Source organism: Lathyrus oleraceus, chromosome 5, assembly GCF_024323335.1.
Source record: "Lathyrus oleraceus cultivar Zhongwan6 chromosome 5, CAAS_Psat_ZW6_1.0, whole genome shotgun sequence".
Taxonomy (NCBI): Eukaryota; Viridiplantae; Streptophyta; class Magnoliopsida; order Fabales; family Fabaceae; genus Lathyrus; species Lathyrus oleraceus.
Window position 1 is genome coordinate 626,411,423 of NC_066583.1, and position 27,237 is coordinate 626,438,659.

A 27,237-nucleotide genomic window follows, 5' to 3' on the forward strand; every position below is an offset into this window, starting at 1 on the left:
TTCTGCTAACACTATAAAATTAGGTCTAAATAAAAATCCATGTTGAGGCTAACTCCTTAACACTTCGATACTTCGACACCTAAACACTTCGACACCTAGGTGTTTCGACAACAACATGCTTCGATACCATGAATTACATTCTCAACAAAATTGATAGCATCTAATAGAATTTAAATTGTGACTTTGATACGAGCATATATTCAGGTCTCAAATCTTCACCGATATATCAATCTTTAGGGCATCTTTAGATTGATGAAAAGAGATATATTGAAATGAAGTGGAATGATAACATTGTTCCATTGTCCGATTAAAAAAAAACAAATGGAATGAAATTCATTTCATTCAATACCACTATTCAAAATCATTTTTTATTTCACCCAATTTAGAATATATCTTATGGAATGGAACAAATTAATAATACAATATTAATATTTTTGAAGTAAAAGATAAAAATAAAAAAAATAAAATTATAATGCTTTTTCTATTATAAATTATCCAACTAATAGAACAGATTTATATTCTGATTCATTATATTTCGTTCCGCTCCATTAATTTTAAATTTTCTAAACAAACCTTAATGATAATCTCAATAATACATTCCATTCTACTTCCAACATTAAAAACGAGTGTAAAGTTTTGGTTTTAGCTTCAACTATAAGTAGGTTTTTGTTTTCTACTTCAACCCTTCAACTAACAATCTTCAGCAAAAGGCTAATAATAGTTTTGTTTTCTTCTATTTTCATATTAAAATTGCAAATTTTCACATGAATATTCAGATATAAGTCTCTTAATGTTCCTACAAAAAAAATGTTATTAATTCTATCTGATTTAGCGTTATAATTAAGTTAAGTTTTTATTTCATTTCATTTAACAACATAATAACAATAAAGGAAAATGCTATTAATTTAGTAGAAAAATACAAATGGATTGATTATGATGGTGGGTGAGGACAAATTTCAATAATATTGATATAAAAAATCTAAGGTTATGAAAATCGAACCGGACAATCCCATTGTCCGATTCAACTGGGCATGACAACGGGGCGGGTCGCGGACGAGTTTTATTTCCTCCAAATCCAAACCCGAATTTTCAAGCAATCTCCGTTTTCCACCCCAAATCCAAACGGGGATGGAGAATTAAAACTCAAACCTGTCCCAAATGAGTCCAGGTTGAATTCGGATATCCCTGTCTCACCACCATCCATTTAATAAAATCATTTTTTTAAATAAAAATATTTTTTTTATTAAAAAAATAAATTATATTACAAGTAATAAAATAAAACAATCTAAAAACATTTCATACATACATTTCGAATATTTTAAATAATTAATATAAATCAAAATATTAAAATATTGGTCATTTATTTAATATTTTAAATTATCAAAAATAAATAATAATGTACTTTTTTTTTACTTATTTTTAAGTTGGGTGATTTTTTTTTTGGGATTTTTGATTCAATTTTATAGGTTGGATGAAGGTATTATGGTTTGAAGGTGATTGAGAAAAGATGACATGTATGGATTTTCTATTTTTTTATACAGTTTTTGAAATATTTATTAAATTCTTTTTATGGTAAAAAATAATTCATAATTACTTTAATCAAATAAAATTTTACTTACTCACATTAACTCCGCCACAGGGTGCCACAAATGTAAAAATGACGGGCCAACAAAATTGTAAAACACTTTAAATAGAGCAATAAATAAATAAAATATAAATGATTAATACCTTATTCTAATCAAAATATTAAAAAAATAAAAAATAAAAATGTAGTATATTACTAATAGTCATAAAAAAATAATAGTAATAATTTGAAGCGAAAAGATGTTAAAATTCTCAAAACAAATCGAAGTGACATCATCATCTTTGACCCTACCCCACACAAAAATAATAATGATGATGTAATGCAATCCTAGGACTAGTCTATGATTCTTGAATTCAAGTACATCCATCGTAGTCCCTACCCCACTAGCACACACAGTATGAAAACCCAAACACTTAACCGTTACGCGTACAACTAGCTGTTCACGGTTTTCCCTAACAGTACTACGATCTCCATAATTACCAAGTTACCCCTCACCATTTAATTTCCTTCATCACGCTTTTACTCACACAAAAATAAATAAATAATTAAAACTCAACAACAGAAACAGTGTCACAGTGTGAAGAGCCAATACATACACACACACACACAAATATCTCTCTATTCAGTATTCACCCTACTTCGCCTCTGTTTCATTTCTCGCCCTTTGTTTCTCTCAAACCACACTCAAATACACCATTGTTTCATCATCATCTAGGTATTCTTTTCTTTTTTCACACATCATCATCATCATAATAATAATAATACTCTATTTTCTTTCTCTTTTTTTCACTGTTTCAATCTATTTCATTTTCATGTATAATAACTCTATTTATGTTATGTTGCTTATTATAGACTTCTTTTCAGTCATTTAGGAGATTCCATTTTCGATTTTTTCACAACTACTTTTCCTCCTTTCTGGTTAGTATTGCTTTCTCTTTTTTTATTCAATTTCAATTATAATATATATGGGTTTCTATTTCTCTTGTTTTCTTTATTATGATAGGGTTTGTTCTGGATCTTTCACTCAAGCTTGTTTTCTTCATTATGCCCTAAAAATCTGTATTTTTTATCTGTATGAGTTTTTGCATGATGTTTTGTTTGTCTACTCTTTTAAAGTTTTAAGCTAAAGTTTAATTCTAATTCTATATTAAGTGTTGGTGGAATCAGATTTTTGTTTTTGTTTTGGTTCTCTCAATGAAAAATCTGAATTTTTTTAGGTTTATTTGAGGTGGAAAAATCAATAGTGTGCAAGTATAATTATGGATATGGTGTTATTTCTGTATAAAATTGATTGGGGATATTGATTTTTCTCAATTAGGTTTACAATCATAGCTATGGTGTTATTTATTTCGAATCATGTTTTCATTTTATAATGTTGATGAAGAGGTGTGTAAGTTTATGTTTCTGCTAGCTTTTTTTAATCAATACTGCTGGATTGAGCATTTGTTTGCGGCAGCGTTGTCAAATGTCGGCGCGATAGTCGCTATAATCAACTTTATGCTGGAACTTAAACCTTTTGTTACTGTTTCGTGGTATGTTTCGATAATCAATTATACTGGAATTTAAACCAATAGTTATTGCTTCTTGTTTATGTTGTTTAGTACAGACTTTGAGTGTTGTCAAATAGCTGCTATTGCGGTGCTATAACGTTGTAGCATAGCAGAATATGAACTAATTGCTTTTATTTTGCGATACTTTATGTAATACAGAGTGTTGTAAAACAACTGCTATAGCGGCATTATAGTGTTGTAGCATAGCTGAGTATGAACAAATGCCTATTTTATGCGATTAACGAGACTACTTTGTGGGATTCTTGGTTTTATACCTATCGATCTCTTTTGTCGGAATGAATTCAACCTAATTAGAATGTTTTTTGCATGGTTTAATTTGTGTCTTTTCTTATTTTGGATGGTTTTTATGTGTCTTCTCTTGCAGAGATCTTTGTTTGCATGATTGCTGCTTTTCTGGAAATTTTAAGATAACATGGGTAGAGGTAGAGGAAAGGGTAAAAAGCTATCTGTTACTAACCAAGATGATATCATAAGTGGTGAAGACGAAAAGGTACCAATACAGAAGAAAAGAGGGAGGCCACAGAAACCGATAAAGGACGACTTTGACGAAGAAATTGAGAAAATAGAAGATATTAACGGTGAGAATGTTAAGAATGGAGTATCTAACAAAGAGGTGAAAAGTCCTGCAGCAACAGAACTTGCAAGGAAAAGGAAACGGAATTCACAGGTAAAAGAAAAACTAGATTCAGTTGAGGAAGAAAATGGCGTTGGAAGCCGATCAAGCACGGAGGAATCTACAAAAACCAACGGATTTAGGCATAACGGAAGCAGACGCAAAAGCACACCTTGTAGAGCTGCTGAAGCTGGTGTGCAGTGCAAGTAAGAGAACAATGAAAGTTGCGCAATCAACTTTCTTCCTTTTCATATTACCGGCTAAAATATGATATAGGAAGTGAGGCCTAGAAATCTTTGATTTACCTGTTTTTGCATCTCTATTTTTCCTTTTTGATTTGGTGATTCCGTAACATTAATGTCAATCATGAATTTGAGGTTTTAGTAGTAGTTTTTTAGTAACAGTTTGAATTCAAATCTTTTTTACTTTGACTTTCAACTTAATTTGAGGTTAATGAGAAAAGGTTTGGTTACACTTTTTAATTTCTCAATTATGACCATTTATTTTATGCTCCCTCTCTGGTGTGACTGTGATTTACTGAGAATTACTCCAGTCTTGACCTTGTTTTTTTTACTATTCTATTCTCACATATCTCAAAATCTGTTTGAACTTTGAAATTTGGATCATCTGCAACGGCGACTAAGTCTTTGGATTGTAGGTCAAAGATTTGGGGCACTCTTTCATTCTCTTGCGAAAAATCATGTTTGCATCCATTATTATCCTTGTTCTTTTGCAATTGCTAGCAGGCAAATTAGTTCTTAGTTAGTTTTGTCACTGATGTAAGATCAATGTGTAATGTGTCATTGATGTAAGATCCAATGTATGTGATATATTTATTTAACATGATGCGTCATAACCTCTAATGATGTAAGTTAACTGATAAATTAATTTGAATGATATTGAGAATGTATTTATTAATTTGCAAAATGAGGAACAGTAATATACGTGAATGCTCGTTATTTATACACTTGATTTTAGAATTTAAAAGTATTCTTTGGAATCTAGAATCTGCTCCATATTTTTTAAGTTTTTGGATTTTAGAATCTCGAACATGATGAAGTGATCTTTACAACATAAACAATCCACTAAATCAAATTAAATTCAATAACATAATACATCAACATAAATAAATAAATAAACATCAATTAATCACAAACAATATCATAAATCACACAAACTAGGGATTTCTCCATTGGGCTCAACCATAAACTAGTTATTTCTCCATTAGGCTCAACCATGCACACTTCATCATATGTTGTGTGACGGTCCTCCATTAGGCTCAACCATGTAACATAGAGATATCTGACCAAGGTAATATCTAACTCGATGAGTCCCTTGATAAGTTATTAACCAAATATTGAGTGCGTGATTATAACATATGGTTATTTTGAAGTTGCATGTTCGCTATAAGAAAAGTTGTCTCCAGCCATGTGATTTAATGACGTGAAATTTATATGGCTAAAAAGGAAGGTTGCGACGTGAAAATCACGTCACTAAACATTTAAAATAATAAACGTCAGATTTTCACACGGGGGAATTGTATAATTTTCAAAAAATTAGTCATGGCATGTATTTCATGTTGTTGGTTGAATTGATTGAGCTGACAACTTTAATGTTTGTGATGTGATTTTCAGGTGACAAACTGATATTTATGGTGTGATTTTCACGTGATAAGTTTGTTGAGTGATTTTCACATGACAAATTTGTTCTTCCCCGTACATTATCATTTTCTCAAATCTCTTCTCAGTTCTTATTTTCTACCCCATTTTCTTCTTCCTCTTTCTCCCCTCCACCATTTTTCTTCTTCTTCTTTCTCCCTTCCACTATTTTTCTTCCACCCAAAATCAGTTTGCTACCATTCCCTTAAAAGATAATATTTTTTAATTTTGTTAAGGTTAAAACTATAATTTGTTATTATTATTATTAGGTTTTTATTTTATTTGTTGACAAAGACTCTAGAACTTGATTTATTTACTATAAGGTATGTATTGTTTGATTTTTTCACTAAAAATATAGAGTTTGTGGGTTGTTTGATTTTTTTTTTATATATTGTTGTTATATTTATATAAAACATGTTTAGACACTTGGGTAAAGCATGTCGTTTTTAATAGACAGAATCGATTCAAGTAATCATTGATTGATTCAGCGAACTTTCGCTTCACACTCGACAATTCCTTAGAACTAATCTTAGATTGTCTCATGTACAACTGTTCATGGAACAACCTTACTAACACAAGTCCAATCATTGATTGAATGGGAAGGAAGAGTCGTAAACCATGTAAAAGCATTTTTTGTGAAAGAAAAAGGAAAATATCTCATCCTTAGATTCTCATTGTTAGCTATGTCTCCCGTCTCGGCTAGATATCAGGCAAAATGTTCGACGGTAGACTTATTAGTGTTGTCAGCAAACTTTGTAAACTTAGGGACTTTTCATCCCCTTGACAGTTCAGTCTGTAACATGTACTCTAATAGAGAAAATGTGTAATTTGGTCTCTGCCTGCCCATGCTTAATCCATTTTTAGCCATTATCCTTTCGACAATGATTGCCAAGTTATTCTCTCCTAACAAATTCCTTTGTCAAACCTGATTAACAACCTGATCAACATCTTAGTTTCGATTAACCATCATGACAGGTGGACGCTCTACTTCCCTAGGTATCTCTTGTTCGACCACTTGGGGCACCACTTGTTGCCCTTGATTTACAACGTGTTTCCCCCAAAACTAGTATTTCCTTTCGAACCTGCCTAAGGATTTGGGAATGTATAATAGGTCAAACTTGCGCTAGGGGAGCGCCAACAAAATTAGCAATTCGATTCATTTGAGTTGCCAACTATTGATAACTCTGATTCGTTTTTTTTTAATCAACTGGTTGAATATCGTACCCATATGTTAGGTAAGAGTATTTATCATGTCATGGTTACTCTCATCCATCTGATGTCTCATTACCATTAGAATTCGTTGTGCACATTGGCATTTCTTAGGAACCAAATCCCATTCTTATCTAGGTGGCATGGTTCGACTGTGGTTACCTATGGCCGATCCAGACGCCAAGATTAATGAATATAAATTTGCAGCACTATCAACAAATGTTGCAGGATTAGTTTGTAGGTTTGTCATCATTGATGTTGGCATCGCATAAGGTTGTTCACGTCCCAACACGGGCATTGTGAAACTTGTGGCGAAAGACATATCATTTGTCGCCATAATAGGTCTATGAGTCACTAGGTGGCTCTGGGTTATTGGAGACAAATTATTCATTCTAGTAGAGTTGGTAGCGCAACCGTCATTGACGGTATGACTGTTATACTAGCACTCGAAGGGATTGGTTCGTCGACATTTCTGCGATTGTTATTTCTGTGAACTTCCATCCTCCTGACGTATCTCCTGACAGTATGATTGTTATACTAGTGATATTAGAAGGTTATTCTCCATTGTTATTTCTGTGAACAACCATCCTCCTGACGTATCTCCATGTAGGATTCCTAAATTCTCTCTTTGTTATTCTACTGCTTCTTAGTCTCAAGCACACTCAGAAATGAGAAATTAATAAAAATGAAAAACTTATAAATGATATTATTTCGAAATAAAACCAACAATTCACACAAAAAGGTCCCACTGGACGTGCTAATTTGTTTACTGTTAAATCTCGTAAACAAAACAAGTTTCTATTAATACTTAAATGATCAAACTCGAAAATCTTTTGGAACATATTTGTATGAATTTAAACCTTTTAACACCATGTTATTATTGAAATCGAAAATACAATGTGAAGATAACAATGTAAAATTTTGACAAGACTTGGAATGTAAAAGATTTTGAAGACAAAGATAACTGAAATCGAAATATAAAAATGAAGATAAAATGATAAATGGTCGAAATGTAAATGAATGTAGAAAAAGACCTGAATGTAAATGTGTTTGGAATTTATAAATGTTTAACGCATACGTAGATTTTATTCATTCGTTTCTAAATTACGCAGATACTTTGAGTATATGTAGAAATATGAGTACAATTGCGGACCCCCTATAATGTAAACAGGTGCCCCTTATATACTAATTTAAAATAACTACCTAAAAATGATCGATTAAACAAATAACGACACATTTTACTTCCATGCAGCCGTTATCTTCGACGAGCCTCCACGTGTTCTCGAATAACCACCCGTTCTAATCTAATTCCAACTCTTTCATCAAACCAAATAGCCAACTTAAAGCATTTGAAATTTTCATTAAGTCCACAGATGCTACCAACACTCATCGACCTTCAGCTGCTTCGACCACACTTGCCACATGTATAGTTTTCGACATGCTCAATAACTTTCATCATGACACACTTATTCTTACTTTTGATTATTTTGATGTTAATTATTGTAAGTTACAAGTAGTTTATGTAATTATATGTATTAGCGTAATGTAATTTTGATTTTTTCAAATATGTTTATGATGAATTTTATCGTGGATTTATATATTTTATATTAAAAAAATAGCGGATTTATATATTTTAGATTAGACTATTTATTATAAAATATGACACAAAATTTATAATTATATTAAAAAAACAAAAAAAATTGAATAATCCATTAACGAACTCAATTCAATCCACAAATTTGTAGTTTTATCCTGACTTACATTGTAATTTCGTAGATGGTTAGTTAATTTGTTTCACCCAAACTAATATACCATTTATAAGTTGGGTCATGGTTTTAAAAACTTAACCTAAGCCACTCTCGTTCATTTTCTATTAGATTATAATTAAATTAATTAAATTTTAAATTAAATTAAATAAGATTTATATTTTTGATAATTACTTATATTTCCCCTTTTCAAGCCTCTCGTTAGTTTAGGAAGAGAAAAGGATCGAAGGAAAACCATAAAGCTAAACACACTTTCGTTCCTCTTCCTGTTCCGATTCCTAATCTCCTTTTTTTCTGTGCCCTAGATTTTCTCCACCTTACCCTACCTCTTTCCAATCCATTCGATCCTTTCTCCCATCCTTCTAGGGTTCACCCATGGATTCTGAAGATGATATGCACGATGCCAACGATCTCGACTCTCTCGATGACGATTTCTACAGTGGCGAAACCGAAGATGCTCCCATGGATTACTACACCGACTACGATGACGATGCTGATGATTACTTTGATGATGGCGATGATTCTGACCCCGCCGACTCTCGCAGACCCGAGGTTTGCCTTTTCTTATGATTTTTCTATTCAATTCGTTCTTCAGCTCGTAAAGTTGCTTATCAAGTTTCTGTTTTATTTTTAAATTTTAATAATGAGCTTGATTAGTGTGAGTGTTGGTAGGAGTAGGACATGAATATATATCTGCTTAACTGATCATGATAATGATGATAATTGATTGGAACTTGTTAATATTCTATTGGTTTTGTTTAGATGGAAAAGATTGTTTTTTTTTAAAATTCATTGAAATTGAGAAGACCTAATGAATAATGATCATATTGTGATTTGTGATTGTCTCTTATTTTTTGGATTGGATTGGATTTCAGCAAAATTTCACCATATTGAAAGAATCAGATATCCGGCAACGGCAGGAAGATGATATCAGTAGAGTAGCAGCTGTTCTTTCTATACCGCGAGTTGCTGCAAGTATCTTACTTCGTCATTATAATTGGTAATTGCATTGGCTTTCTGGATCACATGCCATTTTATTTTTGTGTGTTTATTTTGATGCTGCCCTTGTATGTTATGTAATGTTTTTTTTTTGCTCTTCATTGTATACTTATGCACTAATGGAGATATGCTTTGGTGATGCAGGAGTGTTAGTAAAGTTAATGATGCTTGGTTTGCTGATGAAGAGCAGGTTAGAAAAACAGTTGGTTTGTTGGAGAAGAAAGTTTATGAAAATCCTGATGCCAACGAGGTGAGACATGATATAGTTATGGCTTTTAAAACAGGTCGATAATGTAATGGATTTATTGTTTTCTGCTGCTTTGGCGCTATATTTGTTTCACTGACTTATCATATTTTCCCCTCCGTGGTCAGCTTACTTGCGGCATCTGTTTTGAAGTTTATCCTCCTTCTAAGATCCAAACTGCTTCTTGTGGCCATCCATATTGCTTTTCATGCTGGGGAGGTATTACTTGTGTAGTATATTTCACTCACTTGGCTTCCAAAAACTAGTACTCTGATGCATGATTATTATGGATGATATGCTCCTATGTATACTTTAATAGTATTTCATTCGGATTCTTTTTATTGTCTGTTGGATCATCTTCTTCTGTCTATCCTTTTTGATATGCCAGGATATATTGGAACTTCAATTAACGATGGTCCAGGATGTTTGATGCTAAGATGTCCTGATCCCTCTTGTGGTGCTGCTGTTGATCAAGATATGATTAATCTTTTAGTATCTGCTGAAGATAAAGAGAAGTATGACCGTTACCTTCTTAGATCTTACATTGAAGACAATAAGAAGGTATGTCACAGTGATTCAACTTAGACATTGATATGATAGTAAACGAATATATATTTTTATGTAGTGTGCAATCTGTGTATCATCTATATGTAGGCTTCTTTTATGCCCCAATTAACCCTATATTATCACCTGGCTACACAGGTTAAATCCAAAATTTATGATGTATGTGTCATTAGTATCATTTAATGTTGTCCAACAACAACCAAACCTTATCCCATTAAGTGGGGTCGGCTAGAATGATCAAATTGTTCCATAATGTTCTATCTAAGACCATGTTTCTATCCAATTCGTTAATCTCAAGATCTTTTTTAATAGTTCCTCTTATAGTTTTTCTAGGTCTTCCTCTACCTCTAGTTGATTGACATTTTATAAGTTGATTTGTATGTTTGGCCTCTTTTTTCTATCTCATTGTCTCACAGCTAACTCACTACTCTCTTATTTATTCTGCTCTCTCTGTTTTGTTTAGACCAAGTGGTGTCCTGCTCCTGGTTGCGAGCATGCAGTTAATTTCGATGCTGGCAGTGGAAGTTATGATGTATCTTGCCTCTGTTCATATAGCTTTTGCTGGAATGTAAGTTGCATTTGGATTGGTTAAAATTGTAATGGCATTGTGATTTAAAATACTTCGGTTCTGTGTAAGTGATGTATTTTTGGATCTAAAGTGCACTGAGGAGGCTCATCGTCCAGTGGATTGTGGCACTGTGTCAAAGTGGATTTTGAAGAACAGTGCAGAATCTGAAAACATGAACTGGTATAAAATATCTCTTTCACTTTTAATATTATTTTATCTATGTTGTCAATAGCGCGGTGGTAGGGTTTGCCACGATGCATTTTTGGCTCACGAGCTGCCGTTTGCAATAGCTGTTGTTGCGGCCGCTAATTGCAGCAAATTCTGCGGCCTCTTATCGCTATCCTGCTTGCTATTAGGGTTTCGGTGAAATTCCTCAAATCTTTTTTTAAACTGTTGTCTTTTTTAAGGCTATAAATGTCAGTTCAAACACTATTGAGGGCAATGTTTTGTTCTACATTATATCATGGTTTTGCTCAAAAAATCGTTATGTTCTTATTCTCTGTTTAAGTTGTGTACCTTAGGTTCTTTAATTATTAAGTATAGCAGTCTCTTTAATTGTGTATTTTTATATTTTTGAGCATTTATGTTTACTTTGTATGCCGATTGATATAGTCTTTGCAATAGCGCCTCTTCTGCTATATACATCATCATCTGGGATTTACAACATAGGTTTTTATGCCTGTAGAACCTTGGAACATGTCACTGCTTCTCTGTATCTTCTGTTTCTATGACTAGTTTCAGTGGCACTAGCTCTGCTGTTGCCTTCTTGTATGTATTCAACTATTCATGTATTTGCTTGCTGTCTTCTCAGTTGAAGCTGATGGAGTTAGTGATTTGGAGCTGTCCCTTTGGTAAAGGGGGATATCAAGACCTGATATGACAGAAAATTTAAGCATTGAAGAGAACTTTAGGGTAGCATCAATTCTGGAAAAGATGTTAGAATTTCATTTTAAGCATGCTTGGAATGTGTGGAGAATATCCACAATAGAGGGTTAATCATATGGAATGGAGGATAGTCAAATAGAGGTGTAGTGAAACTAAGAAAGACTTTAGGTGAAACCATTAGGCAAGGAAGTCTCTAGGCCAAACCATTAGGAGGTATTTGTAACTGAATGGCCTATCACGAAAAATATTGGTTTGCTCAAATTCCGCTATGCAACAGTGCTATGGAGCCACTATAGCCACTATTTCATAATATTTCGTAATAAATAGTGCTATAGCCACTATTTAACAACAATGTTGATTAGTATTCATGATGCCAACTTATGGCAACTAGTAATAAATAGCGCTATAGCCACTATTTAACAACAATGTTGATTAGTATTCATGATGCCAACTTATGGCAACTATTGATCCGTGTTGCCCACTACTCCGATCTCCCCTGATAGGAAAAACTTTGGTTTTTTGTTGTTAGATGTTTCATTAGGAAAGGATATTGATTGGCTCTGAACACGGTTTGCGTAATTGAGGATATTGGCGGGAACCTCAGAAATTAATGTTAAATTTGGTTGGAACTTTATTATTTTTGGCTCTAATCATTCTATGGAGAATATTCTGTGAGTGTTTTGCGCCTTTATATTTTTATACTTGAAAGAATGAAAAAAATAGAAGTAAATATAAGACACAGCAGTGTATTTTGTATATATATTTTTTTAAACTTTTTTTTTTTTTACAATTTTACTTGATCGATTTTTCATGTTTGGAATATTAGAATTCTACTCTGTTCTGCTCTCCTTAATAACTCAGTGAAATGCTTCATGGTATTGCACTGCTCTAGACAATTATATGATGTCTTGTGTTATTGTCAACTACTACACAAAGACTTGATTTAAGACCTGTTGGACTATTTATTATTATTATTATTATTGTGTAAGTTATCATGTAATAAGCAGTTATTAAATTAGTCATGTATTGTGTCTCAATAAAAGGGAAACTGCAGTCTGTTGTGGGTTATCCAGAAACTAGTAAGTGGTTAATTGGGTGGGAGAGAACCGAGCTCTCAAAACTTGGTAGGATCTGTGTAATGTATATTCTTTTCCGTGTAACATTTCCATTCTGTTTAAGTGTGAATCTGTATGATTTACCTCTGATTTAGAACCTTTCTCCAGAGATTATTCAATAATGAGTATCAGTAAATATATCCATTGGTACCAGTTTCTATCAAGACCTTGAGCTAACAGTTAACTTAATGGACTTTCAGGATACTTGCTAACTCAAAGCCGTGTCCCAAGTGCAAGAGACCAATTGAAAAAAACCAAGGGTGCATGCATATGACATGTACTCCACCTTGTAAATTTGAATTTTGCTGGTATGCTTTCTTAAAGCTTAATTTTTAACGTGATTATATTTTTTTCACCTTTCTCTTTTCTCAAATATAACTGTTTTAGAGGGTTGGTGTCATGCAAACTACATGTTTTTTTTCCCTGGGGATTAATAATTTTTTGTTTTTGCAACCTTAACATGGTTTATGGATTGAGCTTATATATGGATGTTAACTGCATTTAATATACTTTTATCTACATAGGCTATGCCTTGGTGCATGGACAGACCATGGTGAAAGGACTGGCGGCTTCTATGCTTGCAATCGTTATGAAGCAGCTAAACAAGAAGGGGTGGTAAGAGACTTAGATATACTCAACTTCTCTTGATTCAGTTTTCTGTATACCATTGGCCCACACTCCCTAGACATATTTTGATAACAATATAAGATTCTGAAAGAAATCTTGTTGTATGTAGTATGATGAAACTGAAAAAAGAAGAGAAATGGCAAAGAATTCATTGGAGAGGTACACACATTATTATGAGCGGTGGGCTAGCAACCAATCTGTATGTATCACTCCGGACTTTTTTCCTTCTGTTTAATATCTTTTGTATCTGAACTCATTGCTCTACAATTTCTTAATTCATTGTTTATTTTATATTTAGCTAGAATTCCTATAGTGTAGGGCTATATGATTTATTTTCTATCTCTTGCAGTCAAGGCAAAAAGCTCTTGCTGATCTACACCAGATGCAAACTATTAATGTAAGCTACACATTCATTTTCTGTGTTTGACCATATTACCCTCCCCTGAGCCAAAGTTCCATGTTGTCTTGTATGTGATTTTGGTAACTTAAAGAACATTTTCCGTGCCAACTTTTATTTTTGAGTATGTTTGACATCTTTCAGGAATAATAAATATGGATTTGCAAGTTTAAATTCCTTACATCTTTGTGATAAGTAATGTAATATAAATTCCTTACATCTTTGTGATAAGTAATGTAATATAAATTTTAAATCACTTGTCATACAGTTACATAGAATTGAATCTCAAACGCATTTTTGGTTATATAACTAAACCGTCTAAAATATCCAGAAGAAGTCTTGACCTTTCCATCATTGCTTACAGCTGCAAATCTGCTTTTATTTATTTTTTAACTTCTTTGTTTCTTTCAGTCTTTTTATTATTTTTCTGTCAGGTATCTGTTACTATTCTATATGCTTTCAGATCTAAGACATACAGTAGAGCTTAATCTGTGTTGGCATGTTGATTTTTTTTTGGCAGATTGAGAAGCTCAGTGATACACAGTGCCAACCTGAATCACAGCTTAAGTTCATAACTGAGGCCTGGTTACAGGTAAATGAATATGTTAATTATACTTTTGATCATAGCAGTAAAAGTTATGTCATTGAGGGATTCATACAGAATGTCTTGCAATGCAAATAATAATAATTAAAGAGCTGCCATGGTGGCTGGAATCACAATACAAATTCCTAGAATCATGCAACAATATAGAAACTGTGAATTATGGTAGTCTGCTATTAAAGGTCCCTGGTTTTTACTGTGGGACATGTGGTTTGTGGTTTGCACTTTGTACAGTTGGCTTGAGAATGAACTGATGCAATGTGGCGTGAATAACATTGGTTTTTAATAGGACAGACAGTCAAAATGCACTGTTGTTCTGCCTTAGTGTGTGAAAGAAAACCTACATTATTAATCTATTTCTCCAGATTTTCCTACAATGTACAAAAACCTAGAATTTTGACTTTGCCCACTTGGTTACTTACAATTTTGGGCATTTTAGAATTAACTTATATATGAGTTGCGCTTTACTTGCTAAAAATACTCAGTTTATGATTGTTGGGTTTTGAAAAAATCCGGCAATATTAATATTTAACTTTAGATTTTAGAATATTTTAGAGTATCTTAGGTGGTCTCAAGATTATTTTCATTTCATGATTTTCCCCCCTATTTAATTAGGAAAAAGAGTCTAGTACAAGTTATAAATATGAATTAGTTTTTTGCCTTTTGGATCACACCATACTCATTAAAGCAATATCAATTTAAGATTATTTAGCCTCTATTGTCTATTTTCACTTCCTTATCCCAGTCAGTGTTATTTAAGCAATGCCGGTATAATGATTTTGTTTTGCACAACTTCTGTTTATTTTTTGTGATAAATTCCCGGCCTAAGATTACATTTACATTTTGCTTATACAATAGTGCATAATTTTTTTGTGATACCAACAGTGCATAATTTATTGAATATGTTTCATGCTATTTTTCTTGTCCTTTCTAGATTTTATGATTTGGTATGATTTGTGAATCACAATAAAAAATATTAGCTTTATGATGCATGACTGAAATCCCTGTTTGATGACCTGGGTAGTAAATTTGCCTTACACATTTCTTAGACTGTTGAGTAGTCATATTTTCATAACCCTGTCCAAAGACACAAATGAAGTTGTTCATTAAACTATTTTCTAAAGCTGGGTTATGTGAAAATGTCTGACTGTTGTAAAGTAGATGTCTAATGTATCCCTAAATTCGGTTTCACCTCTGCAGATAGTTGAGTGCAGGCGGGTATTGAAGTGGACATATGCATATGGTTTCTATTTAGCAGAGCATGAACAGGGGAAAAAGCAGTTCTTTGAGTACTTGCAAGGTTTTTTTGTTGTTGTCAATTTCAATTTGATTAGATATGTTTTGCATTTTGGGTGATTTCCTTGAAATAAACTATTCAATTTTTTTTATCTTCAGGTGAGGCAGAATCAGGTTTAGAGAGACTTCATCAATGTGCCGAAAAGGAACTCCAAGTATTCCTCAATGGTGATGGCCCATCTAAAGATTTCAATGATTTTCGCACAAAGCTAGCTGGATTGACCAGGTAAATATTAATACTTATTATTGTTTTTGTTCAAAATTTGCCCTTGGTAAATCCTGCTATTTTACATCTCGAGTTGGAATCTGGTATTGAAAATATATGCATTTTGTAAATCAAACCTATTGTACACTACAATGAAATTCATATGTTTGGTATGCTGTTCTGTTTGCTTTTTCTTTTCATGTTTTGGAATGTTTCCCATCTATTGGTTCTGTTGGTGTGACAATTTGTTTCAGTATACAGTTATATAATGAATAGTATATTAATGACATTGCTAATGAATAATTGTCGGGGTCCAAATTGTATGATTTGATTTTCTAATCCATTTGTTTTTGCAGTGTGACTAGAAACTACTTTGAGAATTTGGTTCGGGCATTAGAGAATGGTTTATGTGATGTGGATAGCAATGGAGCTGCTTCCAGTAAAGCAACGGGTTCAAAAAATGCTGCAGGGAGTAGCAAGGGAAGAGGCGGAAGAGGAAAGGGGACGATTCGAGCTAGCATGTCCAGCAGAATTACTGATGATAATCATTGGTCTTGTGAGCAATGTACCTATGCCAATGTTAGATCTGCCACTGCATGCCAGATGTGCAATCAGCCGCGTCGATGAAAATCCATTAGAAACACACGTCTTCTGCTCAAAGGCCAACACACCAAAAAAGCTGAAATGGAGTCTGTAATCTTAGTTATGTGCTGGTTTTTTTTGTAAGGCCATATAATATAAACAGGACGAAGGGGTAAGAGTCACGGAAGAAATGTTATCCTCTTTGCAACTCCTATTGAGTATAATCCGAATTTGATGTACATAGTGTTTTCTCTCTTTAAATTTACATATTGGTTTTATGCAACAGGCTTCTGTAACTGAGCATCTTATATAGCACACGCTGTAGATGAACCCCGACATGTTTGCTCGGGACCTGATTTCTTCTAGTGAATTTACCTGCATCTTCTTTTAGTTATCACAAGTCAGTTATGTTTTAAGCTTGGGGTTGGTTGCTTTTTAAAGAAACAACAATACGAATAAAGAACTATTTGACAGAAATATTATACATCTGAGATTTGAAAGCGTTAGATTGAAAATATGGCTAGATCTTGTTGATGTGTGTGATTCTAAAACCAAGGTTATGAATTTTAAGCTACATTGGAGTAAGTTCCAAGTCTTCGGTGCTTATAATGCACGTTGAACAACTGTATGTACATAATTCTACACAAACAAACAATTGAGTAGTATAGATTTTTTACAATTTTTATTCTTTATTACAATTGGTTTAGTTTGAAATGTATACACAGATACAAGATCGGTAATGTGAACTTCATGGTCATCTATTTTTGATGAATAGTATTGTTTTTTACTTGATGACATGAAGGTATATATTTAATCAACCTAATTTTGGAATGGAAAAGTGGCATGCCGCCCAATGATGTGAGCGATTTGGTTTCCTCAACTTGTTTTACACGTTAGAAGAAACAACGTTGACAATGTGCTTGACTCTCACATGAGTCACAGGATAAAAATGTGGTTAACGAGTCATATTCCCTTAGTCCCGGTTGATTGTTTTAAAATGTAGTTTAATGAACCGGATCATGGTTGGGTCTCATTTCATCACCCGACTTGATCATACAAGAGAGTTAAAAATAACCGTTTAGGTTATCTCCAGATGTTTGGATCTATAACACGATTCAATAGACGAAGTTATCAAAATATTTTAATTAAGTTAGAATAAAATAGTTGAGCAACCGCGATTAGTTGTGCGGTGAAGAGGAAGTTATCAAAATATTTTGATTAAGTTAGAATAAAACAGTTGAGCGACCGCGAATTTGTTTATGATTAGTTGTGCGGAGAAAAGGTGATGAGAACAAACCATAATTTGTGTAATCATAAAACAGTCAAATACTAGATAAAAATAGAATTTTTTAATGCACCCTTAATACTTCTTGATCACAGTGCGAAATTATTTAAATACGCATAATTTTTGGAGATGCATCTCAGGACGCATCAAATTCTAAATGAACTTAGAAATATTTTGAAGATGCATCTCCATAACAATTTAAAACACACAAACACAAACATACACTCAAAAGTCATTATACACGTGAATTTGATCGAAGATGCATTTTCGTGAATATTACGGAGATACATCTCCGTAACATCTCAGAATATTCTGTTTATATGTATTCAAATAAAGACTTAAATCATATCATACGATCGAAAAAGAAAAATCTACGTACATAATTCTAGATGGTCAAAAAATGGCATACATAAATAAAATTCCAATAAATGTCAAAATAGCATATAATTGAGACCAATAAATGAGCAAGACCGTCAAAGTAAAATACAAACCATAATACTACTATATACTAAGACACTATTGTGTATGTTTGACTACCTCTCCTCTATCTCCTCTGCCAGCTCAGCCATCAATCTCACCCATCCCCGACACTGTCTCTGATACATCAATGATCCTGTACCTCCGTCATGATGACATCTAGGACTTGCCTCACATCAGACCCATTATGGAAGATACCTCTGTCAATGCATGCATGCACAATCTCCACTATGTGACAATATTTAGGCAAAACATCTTCAACATGATCTAGTCAGGCCTGCTGATCCTCTAATATCTCCTGATGAGCTGGTCTCGACGAGTCTCCTAGAGCAGCCTGCACCATGTACGATTGTGGGAGTGGATCAGAAGCACCATGTACGGAGGTGGGAGTGGATAAACAACATGTCTGAAGGTATGATTGGATCAACAACATTAATAGTAGGAGGTGAGAGTGACTTTGGCACTAGTGAAACCTAACGCCTGCGGGAGGAGGGAGGGTGATTTTAGAAGATGCATCTCCGATTTCTGAAAAACTAAACCGCTGAAAAATTACGGAGATGCATCTCCGGTTATTGAAAAACTAAACCACTGAAATTTTTTGGAGATGCATCTCTGGAATTTTCTGCAACTCAGAGGTCGCGTCAATTGCATAATGTAATACAATGAAGTTAAAAAGAATTATTTTGATTATCAATTTCAGCCAACAAACAACTAATACACTATGACTGAACTATCTTAAATGTGATTTATACTCATTTCTAATCCTAATCATTGATTTATACTCATTTAGACCCAAACTCAAACATTTATCGAAAACTCGAAAAACTTACAAGAAATTGATGTTTTTGATGAAGATGAATGATATTACAGATGAAGATTGGTGTTCCCTTGAGTTTCCTTAAGCCTTGTTGAATGAAATTTAACTTGATGAAGAGAAGAAATTTGAGAGTTGAAGTTTGAGTAATGTGAAATGAGGAGGGAGAAGAGTCTGACGCGATTTATCCTCAAAAATATTCTGAAGATACATCCCCGAAATATGTTAATATTAACTGACCTTTTGATGAGTTCAGAGATATATCTTTGAAAATTAAAGATATTTATAAAATTTCACATGATGCATAAGACGTATATGAGATTAGGGGTGTGCAAAAAAACCGGTTATTCATAACCAAATTAATATCTAAATTGTTTCATTTGAAAAAACCAAACCAAATGCTAAAATAAAAATCTGGGTATCCATTTTGAAAACCATTGTATTTTCCGTTGTAAGAAATTAGATTTGCTTGTAATAGTGTTATTGTAAGGTGTGTGTATGTTCTTGATTCTGAGTTGATTCCTTTAGTACCAGATGGCTTTGAGAATAGCAATGATAGTTGCACATATGACTAATGCACATTGGGGGCTTCAACCTTTTTCGCAAATGTCAAAAGAGTAGTAGATAGGGATGAGAAATCAATGTCATGATTTATGATGTTCTAAAGCCAGGACCATAGCTTTTTCGTAAAAGGACTGTCCACAAAGAGATGCATGGAATTATCAACTGAGTTGTTGCAAAGGGAACCCATTGAAGGAAAATAACAACCTCTAACTGGTAGGTTGTCAGTTGTGGGCGTTTTTTTTGTGAAAAATTCTCCAGATTATAGTGGAGTGAGATGGAGGCATTGTAGAGTTCCAGATGAATTTAGACTAGGAAATTGGTTAGGAGGGCTCCAGGTGGAGGAGTATGTATCAGAGGAGGGAAATGACTCATAAATAAGAATTAAATTTACAGACTAACCGTTACTTATTCTCAATACACTCCTTAGATTTTCTAGAATCATTCAAACTTTTACTTTAAAACAAACATAGATTTAAATTAAAATAAAATAATTAGATATTGCCAGATCACAGCATTGATGATACTTTATTTTGCATTGTAATCAAAAGCGCGAAACCGTGTTAATAAAAACCAAAAATCTTCATCCTCCAAAATTCACTTCACTTTTTGCGCAAACTTTCTAGGGTTTATCTTTTTTTTTTTTCTTTTTCGAACTGGCACTTAGTTTTCCATATAATCACTGAGGTCACGTTTTTTTTCTTTATCCTTTATATATTCATTGTTGATTACTCTTGTTTTAGTTTGCAGGTTTGTAATTACTGGCATTCCTTGTTTTCCTTTTCATCTTCAAATTGATCACTACAATTTCAATATCAATAAGGTATGTTGCACTCTGATATTGATCAACTGTTTTTATTTATTCACTTCTTTTTTTTGTTGTTCAATTATGAATATACTATTTGATTTTCTCATCATTGGCGTAGCTGAAAAAACAATTATATAAGTGAGATTTTTATTTATTTTAATGTTTTTTTATCGTTTCTTTTCCTCTATTCTAGAAAATTGTCGGTGACCAATTTATTCTTAAACAACGTGTTCACCGTTGTAATCTGAGAAATCGTGTAGCTGTTATTTGCCCATAAGTATCATCCTCAAAGAAAGACATGGATCTTCATCAATGCTTTGATAACATGAGAAAGTCTTTGCCGTTTGTAGAAGAGAATGGCTATTCTGCTTCATTTCATTCTGGTGCCAATAACTGGTTGGCTTTCTGGTTGTATATAGTGACAAGTTCATACTTTCTGTTAAGGGAAAATGTCAACTTTTTCAGCAGCAGCAGCAGAGTAAAATCTCAAGAGAATGTTTCTTTATGGAAGAGAAGCGTACCGAATGGTGCAATTGTTGTAGATGATGCAGTAAGCTACTCTGAGAGCTTAGGGTCTCCCTACAGTAGTTCTTCATCCACCTATTTTGACGCTTACTTGGTGATTTCTGATTTTGACAGAACAAGTTACTGGCATTCTTTAGTAAGTCTTGAAGAGGAAGACTCTGAATGGCTTTCAGATTCAATGATATCTGAGAACCCGTCAAGTCCTCTAAGCTACAGTGGTGATTCTTTCACTGAGTTTTCAGATGTAGACACACCTAGTTACTGGGACTCCTTGCTCAAACTTGAACAGGAAGACCGCGAGTGGAATATGGACAAAGCAAGTTACTGGCATTCTTTTCCTTTACTAAGTCTTGAAGATGAAGACTCTGAATGGCTCTCAGATTCAATAACATCCGAGAGCCCTTCTAGCCCTGTAAGCTTCAGTGGAGATTCTTTCACCGATATCTCAGATGTAGGCACACCAACTTACTGGGACTCCTTACTCAGACTTGACAAAGAAGAAAACAGTGAATGGGTTTCAGACTTTAATCAACAACTAGAGCATGTTCAGGATGGTTCTCCAATTTCATCGTATAAGATAAATTGGGGTAATGTGGTTCTTCCTCCAATCTCAACTATTTCTTCACTCACTGGAGCACACCGTGGCAGGTCTGAAGATGTTTTTTCAGCAGAACATCTATTAAAAACTGCAGACACAGAAGAGTTCAATGGTGATGAACCACTTTTTTGGCCATTTGAAGGGGAATTTGATTGGTATTCTGAGGAATGTTCATTTTGTAGCTCGCCTAGGAAAAGGCTCGTTTTTTATTCGAACATGGACATTCCTTTAGAATATTTTGCTTTGGACCAAGTATCTGCAATTGAGACATTGGTGGGACTCAAAGAATTTGATGGACATGAGGGTCTTTAATGCTGGAAGAAACTCTTCACGAGCACATGCATAGGTAGGTTCCAAAACAAGTGTAGAGAAAATATGACTGCAACTTGTGAATGATAACTTAGAACATAACTTTACATGATCTAGCCTCTTTTTTCTGGCTTTAGTAAATAGTAAATACTATATTTACTGTAGGCTGTAATTGAAGAACATGTTTATGTTAGGGTATGGTATTGGTTGTAGATATAGGCCACAACCTTTGTTGTTGTTTATAATGAAAGAAATTTTATTAGTCACTTGTTATTATTATTATTAATATTAATATTATTGGTGCATCCTGCATCTTTTTTATTGATTGTTTCTGAAAAATTATTTTAGTTCACATGGTGTTCCAGCATCAGTAGGTAGTTTACTAGCAAAGCTTTTGACTATTGCTGATTCGCTTACCCTTTGAGTCTCTATTGTCTATTTGCATCCTTCCTTATCTCAATGTGATATTTGAAATAATGGACATGCAATGACTTTGTTTTGCACTATGTATGTTTAGTTGCTTTCTGATCAATTCCCAACCTATGATTATTACACCAACATTTAGCTCACCCCAACGCTGCATAATTTATGTAATTCTTTTGATGGTTTTAAATTACGGTTGCGCTGCCGTGGGGTTGTGGCTGTTGCAATGCGGATTGTAATCGTTGCGGCATAAATTTATATTTTATTGATATAAAATGTTGGAAATAAACGTTTTTTATTTTTAGAGAAAGTGTGTGGGAATATTAGAGGTTTGAATAAAAATTTGATAAGTAAGAGAATTATTTATGGAAGAGAGAACTTTGTATTTTTGTTTGATACAAAAGTGTAGGATTACATCTTTATTTATATTATTCTAAGGAGAACTCTAAATACCATTTGTCGAGAACCTTAAGTCTTGCAACAAGAGTCTGACACCTTGATAACATGTTCTCAATCATTTCTTCATCCTGCATCTTGATTGCTTCATATTTTTGAATCAAGGCAATAGTCTTGGTTTCTTTAACTTGAACATTACCTTCATGCATCATTCTCAGAGAGTCAAAAATAAATTTAGCAATATCTCTGTTTGTGATTTTCTTCTACTAAATAAATGAAATAACATTTAGCAAGACGGTTCTTGCTTAGTTGTGATTCTTATAATCTTTTTTTTGTTGATCAGTCGTCGCTCTTCTTTCCACTTTGTTACCACTTGCATCTACTAGGTGTATGTAGTCATCAACTATCATATCCCATAGATCAACATCGTGACCTAGAAAGAAGCTCCTTAATTCTATCTTTCCAATATTCAAATCTATCTCCATAAAAAATAGGAGGTTTAACATTGTAATGATCTATATCATTTGTTTGAGTAACTGGTGCTGGAAGGGTAACCATTGTGTTTCACGCTGGATATTTACCTGAAACTGTTAGGTGTTTGATAATCTTATCAAGGACAAAATCGGAGCTCTGATGCCAATTGAAGGTGGTAAGAAACACAATAAAGTGGGGTTTGAATTGGGTTTCTAAAAACAAAATCTTTTTCAAAACGAACTCAATAAAGCAAAAACACGAACAAGAAAAATAACAAAGTTATTTTTATACTGGTTGGTTGTTAACTAAGTTACCTCCAGTCCACCCGACCAAGGTGATTTCGCATTCTCAAGAAGGACTTAATCCACTATAATCAAAACCTAATTACAAACTATCACAAAGACAAATCGTCATTGTCTTCTTGAGTCAATCTGACTAAAACCTAGTCACTTAAGGAAACCACTCAAACAAATTTCGGATTTATAAGTTGTGTTTACGAAGAATGCTTCTAAAAAACAGATTAACACAAGTTAATAAAAAGAATATATCCCATACAGTAACGAGCAAAAAATCTTGTGCGTTTACAAAGAATATACACATAAAGTAATATTTACTAAGAGCTTGTGTATGTTCAATATCAGAAGCGTTTTTCAGTAAGGTGAATTGGAGACCTTTTCAAATCTTCAAGTCTCATTTATATAGGCAGAGAAAAGATTCGTTGAAAGGTAGGATTAGAATACCGAAATGCAGTTGTCTCTTTTAAAATGGTTTGCATACAAGCGATAAAATGGTACAATAGTATAGTCCTTAGCCCATAAAGTCGAGGTAGTGGAGGAAAGGTGATTTTGTATTGTGTACTATTTTCCTGACGCAAAACCTTTTGAACTTATCTTCTAATCTTCAGAGACTTCTGATAAAATGATGTTGAAGCACACTTAGAAGCATCAAGAGACAAATTAACATAATCTTCAGAACCCTGGTCTTCAGAGTCTTGACACAGTTCTTCGGAACCTAATCTTCGGAGTCTTCAGATCTTGTTCTTCAGAGTCTTCAGATCTTGTTCTTCAGAGTCTTCAGGACTTAAGTGCAGAATCTTGAAGGCAGACAAACCTTTAGAGGCTCTAACAATCAGAGTCAGAGTCAGAAATTTTAGCACGAACGTTCATCAGAATCATTGTCTAAGAGCTTTCTAGAACATGACAACATCTTGTAAAGCACTTGTGTCTCCTTAGGGCCAGGGTGTGTTGATTTCAGAATCTGATGATGTCACACGTCATTGCTTCAGAGTTAGAACTTGTTAGCAAAAGTTACATACTAGACAACAAAAACATTAGTGTACAAAATTGTTCTCTAAGAAACAATGCATTGTTATCATAAAAAATAAAGGTCAGATGCAAAACCAAATCTTGTTCTAACACTTTTCTCTAAGAATGAAAAACAATTACAAAAATCTGTTATAAACAGAACTAAGTTTTAGCTTATATACACAAGTTTAAGCTAGATGAAATTCAAATGCAAAACCAAATCAAATATAACTTAAATGTGAATTTGGATTATACTTTAACAGTTGTGGTGTTATGATGCGGTCGTTGCAACGTTATGATATGGTTTTAAGTGTGATTTACAATCATACTACAATTGCGGCCTAATACGGATGCGAACACTACCGTAATCGCAATATTGTGGCCGCATCAGATGATGCAGTTCACAATTTAAAACCATGCATGATATTTTTCTTGTGTCTCTAGATTTTATGATTTGTGATTCTTGACAAAAATTTTAGCTTATGGGGCTTTATTGTAATCATTGTTTCATGACTTGTGATAAGTTTTCCTTTTACACTTATTAATCTATTAAGTAGTAATTTTTAGTAACCATGTCTCAAGGACATAAATGAAGTTGTTCATCAAACTACTTTCTAAAGCTGGGTGATATGATGGAGAATTTTGTTGACTGTTATAAGATAAAAAAATGCTTCAGGAGCATCATGAGAAGAGGCAGAAGAGGAAAGGGGACAATTCGTGCTAGCATGTCGAGAAGAATTATTGATGATAATCATTGGTCTTGTGAGAAACGTACCTATGCAAATGTCATATCTTCCACCTTATGTTAGATGTGCAATCAACAACGAAGATGAAAATCCATCATAAGCTCACTTCTTCTGCTCAAAGGCCAACACACCAAAAGCCAAAATGTACTCACAACAATAAGTTTTATCCTCTTTGCAATCCTATTAGGCACAATCCAAATAAATTTGTTGTATAGTATTTTATCTTAAAATACATTTTTGTTTGAGTTGTGTTATTTGAAAACCAAAAAGTGGACCTTGTATACCAACCCCCTATAAAAATATATCATTTGTAACAAGAAGAGAGAGAAAAAAATATTAAAAATTAAAATTGTATCTACACCGTGTAGAAATAAGGTGTTGGACACCTAAAATTGTGTCAGAATAATACTTCTCTTTTTTATTTTAAGCAACAGGCTAATTGAGCATCTTATATAGCACATGTCGTAGATGAACACTAACATACTTGTTGGTGTCCTGATTTCTTCTAGTAAATTTCTGTGCAAAATCAATTATGTTTTCAAACACCAAAATGCATTTTAAATGAAATGTGAAGCTTTGAAAGTTAAAAATAAGCTGATTGGGAGTCAGCATCAGAAATCCTTTAAAGAACCTTCATGATCAAAACCTCTTTGACAGATGTTTTCAACATTCTTGACAATTGACATCAATATACTTGACAACTGTCATCATCAAAATCATAGTGTTGACATCTTCGTAACCATAATGTTATTTGCACAATAGTTTCACAACACATAAAACCACATATAACGCTCCTCCATATGAGTTAAACATGTTGAGATCATCATGGCCTTTCTTGCAACGGGGCATGAACATTATTGGTTCCTTTCCATTGACCCCATGTTTGTTGAAGTTCCTTATGACAACTATCAGTTATTTTACAAAGTGGATAGAAACGAAGGCCTTAGCAAAAATCACTGAAGCTAACATTATGAAATTCTTCAAGAGAAGTATTTTACTGAGGTATGAGATCCCCCAGTTTACAGATAAGTATTTGAAGAAACTGTTTGTAGATATGATGGTCAATCATCATTTCACATCAGTAGAATACCTTAGACAAATGGGCAATGAGAGGTAGGGAACCAAGTTCTATTAAGGGGAATGTAGAGGATACATGGTCAGACCTCAGAGCTTCTAGTTGGGTGACCTCGTGTTGAGACGGGATGTCGTCGGGAGAAAGAACGACGAAGAAGGTAAACTCGTAGCAAACTTAGAAGGACCATACATTATCAGGACTAACACATGAAAAAAAACTTACACTATAGAGACCTTTTCAGAAGAACCAATTCCAAAGACATGGAATGCCTACCAAACTCAAGCCATATTTTAGCTAAGTCTCCTCCACAAGTTGTAGAAATGAAAGTAAATAAAAAACGTCTAATGTGATGTCTTTCAATTAAATAAAACAATAATCTTTGTGTTATCTTTGAATTAAATAACGCAATGTCTTTGAAAGGGCCAATCTAAGCAAGCAAATGCGATAAAATAATACTTAAAAGCCAAGTAATTTTAAGGTTAATCAACAAAGCTCTCTTATCATAGTATCAGGTGCGCAAAGCGATATATGACAGTTCAGAGACTTAAGGGCTAAGTTACTTCATTTCCAAGAAAGAGTTCGCTTGCTAAACGATCTTGGAGGCACCCTAAGCGAGAGTAAGCGACAAAGACCACTTGCAAGATGAGTTGACATGTCTTAAGGGTGAAGAAAGTAGGCATTTTAAGAGAGCTTTGAGCCTCGCTTAGCAAGAATACTAGATCAACACTTTATAAATAGGGGTTCAGGAAGTTCAATTGAAGATAACTTAGTGTAAATTAAAAGTTATTTTGGTAGGGCAGTGAGAGAAGTCCATGGTATACCTAAAACATAATAGGAGATGAAAGAAAGGAAGGTTGAAAGAGGAAAAATTGTCTGAGGAACCGACAACAGATGCTTGTCAACATCTTTCTTCTAGGGTGTTGTGAAACAATGTCGCCAATAGCATAATAATGTTAT

General features: G+C 33.5%; 3 protein-coding genes across 7 annotated transcripts; all 3 read left to right on the top strand.

The window, feature by feature from the left end:
• Positions 1 to 2,117: 2,117 nt before the first annotated feature.
• On the top strand, positions 2,118 to 4,251 carry LOC127087258 (uncharacterized). Of its 5 annotated transcripts, none has more exons than XM_051028126.1 (4): positions 2,132 to 2,300; positions 2,450 to 2,503; positions 3,042 to 3,117; positions 3,521 to 4,251. In XM_051028126.1, exon 4 carries the CDS (start codon positions 3,569 to 3,571, stop codon positions 3,977 to 3,979), a length of 411 nt encoding a protein of 136 aa, XP_050884083.1. In that variant the 5' UTR covers positions 2,132 to 2,300; positions 2,450 to 2,503; positions 3,042 to 3,117; positions 3,521 to 3,568; the 3' UTR covers positions 3,980 to 4,251. The 5 variants fall into 5 exon arrangements, with proteins under 5 accessions (XP_050884080.1, XP_050884083.1, XP_050884082.1 ...); XM_051028125.1 differs by having other exon boundaries at positions 2,133 to 2,300; positions 2,438 to 2,503; XM_051028124.1 differs by lacking the exon at positions 3,042 to 3,117 and having other exon boundaries at positions 2,133 to 2,300.
• Positions 4,252 to 8,589: 4,338 nt separating this feature from the next.
• On the top strand, positions 8,590 to 16,875 carry LOC127087260 (probable E3 ubiquitin-protein ligase ARI7). The gene is made up of 15 exons (XM_051028127.1): positions 8,590 to 8,954; positions 9,278 to 9,402; positions 9,546 to 9,651; positions 9,774 to 9,864; positions 10,034 to 10,206; positions 10,673 to 10,777; positions 10,869 to 10,957; positions 12,978 to 13,085; positions 13,302 to 13,392; positions 13,514 to 13,603; positions 13,754 to 13,801; positions 14,322 to 14,393; positions 15,603 to 15,702; positions 15,798 to 15,924; positions 16,260 to 16,875. The coding sequence occupies exons 1-15, from the start codon at positions 8,778 to 8,780 to the stop codon at positions 16,528 to 16,530; spliced, it is 1,773 nt and encodes a 590-aa protein (XP_050884084.1). The 5' UTR covers positions 8,590 to 8,777; the 3' UTR covers positions 16,531 to 16,875.
• Positions 16,876 to 20,185: 3,310 nt separating this feature from the next.
• Positions 20,186 to 22,183, top strand: LOC127087261 (uncharacterized). Its single transcript, XM_051028128.1, has 2 exons — positions 20,186 to 20,445; positions 20,624 to 22,183. The coding sequence occupies exon 2, from the start codon at positions 20,729 to 20,731 to the stop codon at positions 21,863 to 21,865; it is 1,137 nt and encodes a 378-aa protein (XP_050884085.1). The 5' UTR covers positions 20,186 to 20,445; positions 20,624 to 20,728; the 3' UTR covers positions 21,866 to 22,183.
• The last annotated feature ends 5,054 nt before the right edge of the window (positions 22,184 to 27,237 follow it).